This window comes from Cryptomeria japonica, chromosome 1 (assembly GCF_030272615.1).
Source record: "Cryptomeria japonica chromosome 1, Sugi_1.0, whole genome shotgun sequence".
NCBI classification, from domain to species: Eukaryota; Viridiplantae; Streptophyta; class Pinopsida; order Cupressales; family Cupressaceae; genus Cryptomeria; species Cryptomeria japonica.
The window spans coordinates 489,708,700-489,713,793 of NC_081405.1; the positions used below are offsets into that span (position 1 = coordinate 489,708,700).

Below are 5,094 nucleotides of genomic sequence, written 5' to 3' on the forward strand. Positions count from 1 at the left end.
TTATTGATATTTTATATTAACATGTAGTATCTATGCATATTTATTATTATTCTTATATATTAAATGTTTGAATGGTCAAACAAGAAATAGAAAGTTTACACTCCATTCACATTAAAATTAACCAGCAATTGCACCCTAGTGTGCAATGGGTACACCGAAAAGGTTTTGAAGTTCAACTAGAGAAAAATTTGGTCTTTTTTTTGCATATTTTTGTGTATGACATAAGATCAATTGGTAGGATATTTAGCAAATGATGTTTGTACAAAAAAGGTCTCAAATGGCAAGTGATAGTTTCAATCTTATTATACATCCACTTATATGGATACAAAAATGATTAAAAAAAAAAAATTGAATTGGGAAGAGAAAAAGAAAGAGGAAAGGAGAGAGAGGTAGAGATGGAGATGGAAATTGAGAGAATTAGGGATGGAGAGATAGAAAGATAAAGATATCTAAATAGGAAGTGATATAAAAAAAGAGGTGGAGAGTTGGGGATATATATGGATCGAGAGAGATGGAGTGATAACAAGATAGAAATAGAGGAAGAGATACAAGAAAAAATATGGAGAGAGAGATAGAGAGGCAAAGAGATGTAGATATAGATGTCTAGGAAGAGTGAGAGGGATGGAGGGAGAGATACAGAGGGACATATGGAGAGATACAGAGGGATAGGGAGAGGGGGAGATAGAGATAGAGAGATGGAGTGATATAGAGATGGGCATATAAGTAAATAGAGAGAGAGAGAGAGAGAGAGAGAGAGAGAGAGAGAGAGAGAGAGAGAGAGAGAGAGAGAGAGAGAGAGAGAGAGAGAGAGAGAGAGAGAGAGAGAGAGAGAGAGAGATATGAAGAGAGGGAGAGATATAGTTGGGAGAGATAGAGGAGAGATAAAGAGGGAGAGAGATATAGTTGGGAGAGATAGAAGGAGAGATATACAGGAGGAGATAGATATATAGGAAGACAAAGAAAGGGAGATAGAGATATATGGGAAGAGAAACAGAGATAGGAAGAGATAGAGAGAGACATATGAGGAGAGAGAGAGAGAGAGAGAGAGAGAGAGAGAGAGAGAGAGAGAGAGAGAGAGAGAAGGTGACAAATACAAGTAATAGACAGAGGGAGAGAGAGAGATGAAGATGATGAAAAATAGAGAGATAGAAGGGAAGGAGAAGTAGAGTGTGTGTATGTGTGTGTTTATGAGAGAGAGAGAGGGAGAGAGAGAGGTATACATCAATAAATATATAGAGGGAGAGAGGGAGGGAGAGAAGTAGAAAGAGGAGGGAGGATAAATTAAAGAGATATAGGAAAAGGGAGTGAGTGAGGGAGAGATTGGGATGGAAAGGAGATAGATGTAATTGGGAAGGATCTAGGGAGAAAGAGAGAAATATATGGAGGTATAGATGAAAGGAGAGATGAAGAGAGAGGTTGAAATAGAGATAGAAAGAGGGAGACATTGAGAGAGGGGAATATGCGTAGATAGAAAGATCAAGATATGTGAAGTGATACATAGATAGAGGTATAGAAGTACATATGGCTCGAGAGAGTGGGAGAGATGGAGTGAATAACAGAGAGAGAGATAGAGATAATGAGATATATCTAGATAGAGAGTGAGAGATGTGAAGATAGAGATGGAGAGGGGTTATTAATAAAGGAGGTAATTGAGAGGAGAGAAGATATAAAGAGAAATAAGAAGGAAGAAACAAGGAGTGTGTATGTTTGTATAACAGAGGGTTGTATAGAGATACAGGTAGGAAGGGGAGAAATAGGGAGTGTGTTTATGCGAAAGAGAGTGAGAAAGAGATAGAAAGGGAGAGACATATAAATAGAGAGGGAGAGAGAGAGGGGAGCTGAAGTAGAGAGATAAAATAAAATAAAAGGATTATTATACAATATTAAAATTTAAAAAATTAATAATTTTAAATTAAATTATCCCAGTAACTCTTAATTATTATTTGTACGAAGACATAAATAACTTAAATAAATTAAGCTATTGAAACCTAACATAGAGGAGATTTATGGACTTATGGAGAGCTGATATAATAAAGAAAGTATGAGTGAATGAGATATATTAATATCAACAATATTTTTCTTTTATGATATTATGAACCTAGCATGGAAGTTTATGCTATTCAAAGGCATGAAATTTTCCATTTGAGGATCAATTCAATTTTAAAAATAACTAAAAAAATATAAAATGGTTCAAATTCTCATACTATGAGATATAAATGGGTTTTCTACTATTATAGAAGGGGGGAATATTGTACAACCTAGAAATAAGCAATACCTTTTCATCAATTTGTGGAAGGGGTGATTATTCAATTTTGTAACTATTTGGTGAATGTTGATGTTCCAACTTTGTACTATCAAATTTGCATTTCCTTCATTTGGAATGAAACAAATTTTATGAGGAAACAAATAGGATTTTTTGACAATTCTAACCACATTGTGAAGAGGCAATTTCATGGTTTATAGATCACTCGTGTGAGCCAGTTACCACATTTCAAAGATAATATTGTGGGTGGTGGTCAAATGGAGATAGTCAACTTGGGTTGTTTGATTCTAGATGATGGTACAAAAAATAAGTATCATTTTAATGTTCAAGATTTTATGACTAATTATGTTATGGTATTTTGGATATCAATCTGTATAAAAATTCAAGGATTCGTGAAGGATGAAGCACTACAACATTATATCATCATGAAGGCAAGGAACAAAACATATGCGAAGACTTCTTTATCATGGATCCAAGAGTTGTAATCGTTGTGATTGAAATATCATGGGGTGACTATCCAAAGATGAAATATTTGATCAAAATAATGTTTTATTGAATTTAGATGTATTCAGCATTACACTCTTAAAAAGACTGTTGTAAGATAGATTTTTATTGAGAATCGGGATAAATATTGATTCCACTAGACATTACCCAAGGGCCACTTGGAATATGATTCATGATATTAGATATGTTACAATCAATATTTCCGATATTGCACACGCTTTCCTTCTAACCACATGTGGAGTTTGATTCCATTATCATTATGGAGGTGTTTGCAAGTGATACAAAGTGGTTCCCACCATGGCATTTCTAAGTAAAGATGTGTAGTGTTACAGCCATTATATGATGTCTATCTCCTTAATTTATTTCCTTCCACTATCTTGATCAAGACTGTATCCTAATCTTATACTTCTAATCTCACCCTGCCGCCCAATAAAGACTTTTCGAATATTTTATCACAGTTCCTTTTATATATAATATGGAAGAGGCAAAGCTACGCCGTCACGCCGCCATCAATGACCGACCAACAACTCCACTCAATCGTCCGCCCTGAATCTTCCGTCGATCTCGTCACCGTTGCCTCTTCTACATTGGAAAACTTCTTGTCATTCTTTATCTTTGTTATCATAAAACCAAATATTCAATTAAAAAGGTAATAAATAATTATTCTATTTACACTGGAGGAAGGCAACTATACCCAAATGTAACTAACGTTCATGATTACATAACAAAACTCCTTTTTAGACAGTCTACTTAGGCTGCATTGAGAGCACATTTCACCATTTCCTCCAAATGTTTCCTTTGGAATAGCTCCCATCCTCCTCCCTTTATCATCAAACAACAAATAGTTCAATTCCAGCGTCAAATTTTAAGCCCTATTTTAGTACTTACAAGAGAACAGTTATGTACAAGCCAATACCGTTGTTTGCCTCTGGATTGCCACTTCGATTACTGGGTTTCTTGAGTCTAACTCCTGGCATTGGATTCTCGCAACTCCCAATCTCATTTCTTTGAGGCACTTGACCAGGGTAACAATGGCGTCCATATACATAGAATTGGATATTACATTTTTCAGAGTTACATGCAATGTTGCTTCATCTGAAATTTCACTATCCTCAATCACCATAACAGCTTCTTCACAAATGGAAGCCATTAATGGATGCTTTCCTAAATCTTCTACGTTACCATCTGATAAACTACTGTAACCTTCACATATATGTCGGGTAACTTCCTTCATTAGGGTTTTGTTGTGTTGCTCAAGCTCTGCGATTCGAAGCTTCTGCTCATTCAGCTGAGCTATAGCATTTGACAAGATGGAATGTTTATCACATTTCTGCAAAAGCGTCCCTTTGTTAGAACTGAAATAAAACCCAGGTAGGAAAAGAAGCTTAAAAAATGGAGATATAAGAAAGATTTCACCTTGGGATTGTGAGGAAGAAGAGAACGTAAAGCATAGAATTGCTGAGTGAGTTTGATTCTCCTGTTGCGCTCAGCCATCCTATGTGTGGATGCATACGACTCGTCCACGCGAACTACCCATCTTGACTTCTCTATCTCATTTGCTTGTATTCTCCTAAAAAAATTGATGCATCTCTTGATTGATTTCTGTTTCATTGAAGATTTCTGGCTCAGTTGGAATCCATTAGCAGACTCCTTCTTGTACCTTGTGAATGCACTGCTTACTCTGAATGTATTCTGGACAGCAAGCATGTTATCAAATAACTGTTGTTGAAGTTGCAGAGAGAAGCTTGATAACTGTGGGTTCCCCATGGCTTGACTACTGCAAGTGTACATCTCCTCCATTGCAGTAGAAATCTCATGAGTAACATACTCTTCATTCCAAAGACTCTCTGTAGTAACTGAATCTGATATGCTCTCCTCCATTAGATTGTAAAGAATTGAATTGCTTCCCATCTGCTTGAGAATTCAACTATTCCTTGTGGATAATACAAAGATGTAGTCAAATCGTAAAAGAGATTTCGATGTTAGATTGATATTCCTTGTGAATAATACAAATATATTGTGAAGTCGCGAAAGAAATTTCAATCTCAGATTCGTATTCAAAACACGTTTTAAAGAAATTTGAACATGAAAATTTCCAGTCTGAAACTTTCAAAAGAAACGAGGTACTTTAGAGCAACTAAGGTGGTCAAAGAAAGCGGCGGCAGGAAAATTCCATGAGCCAGCTTATTAGACCAACAAGAAATTCTGCAGAACCACATGGAATGATGACGATATAAAATTAAAACTGGGCTTTTATATTACGTGGATCCCGAATAGTTCAAAGCTCAATATGACTCTGGAATAGAAAAATATTTGGACACTGTTCT

General features: G+C 35.8%; 1 protein-coding gene across 1 annotated transcript; it reads right to left on the minus strand.

The window, feature by feature from the left end:
• Positions 1–2,924: 2,924 nt before the first annotated feature.
• On the minus strand, positions 2,925–4,732 carry LOC131042746 (transcription factor MYC2). The gene is made up of 4 exons (XM_057976066.2): positions 4,184–4,732; positions 3,684–4,097; positions 3,462–3,589; positions 2,925–3,349 (listed from the first exon to the last, which is right to left on the minus strand). The coding sequence occupies exons 1-3, from the start codon at positions 4,676–4,678 to the stop codon at positions 3,518–3,520; spliced, it is 981 nt and encodes a 326-aa protein (XP_057832049.2). The 5' UTR covers positions 4,679–4,732; the 3' UTR covers positions 2,925–3,349; positions 3,462–3,517.
• Between the last annotated feature and the right edge of the window lie 362 nt (positions 4,733–5,094).

Coding starts and splice junctions, on each gene's coding strand:
- LOC131042746 (XM_057976066.2), bottom strand. CDS start 4,678: ATGGGAAGCAATTCAATTCTTTACAATCTAATGGAGGAGAGCATATCA. Junction 4,098..4,183: donor TTCTTCCTCACAATCCCAAG/GTGAAATCTTTC, acceptor ACGCTTTTGCAG/AAATGTGATAAACATTCCAT. Junction 3,590..3,683: donor CAATCCAGAGGCAAACAACG/GTATTGGCTTGT, acceptor TTGATGATAAAG/GGAGGAGGATGGGAGCTATT.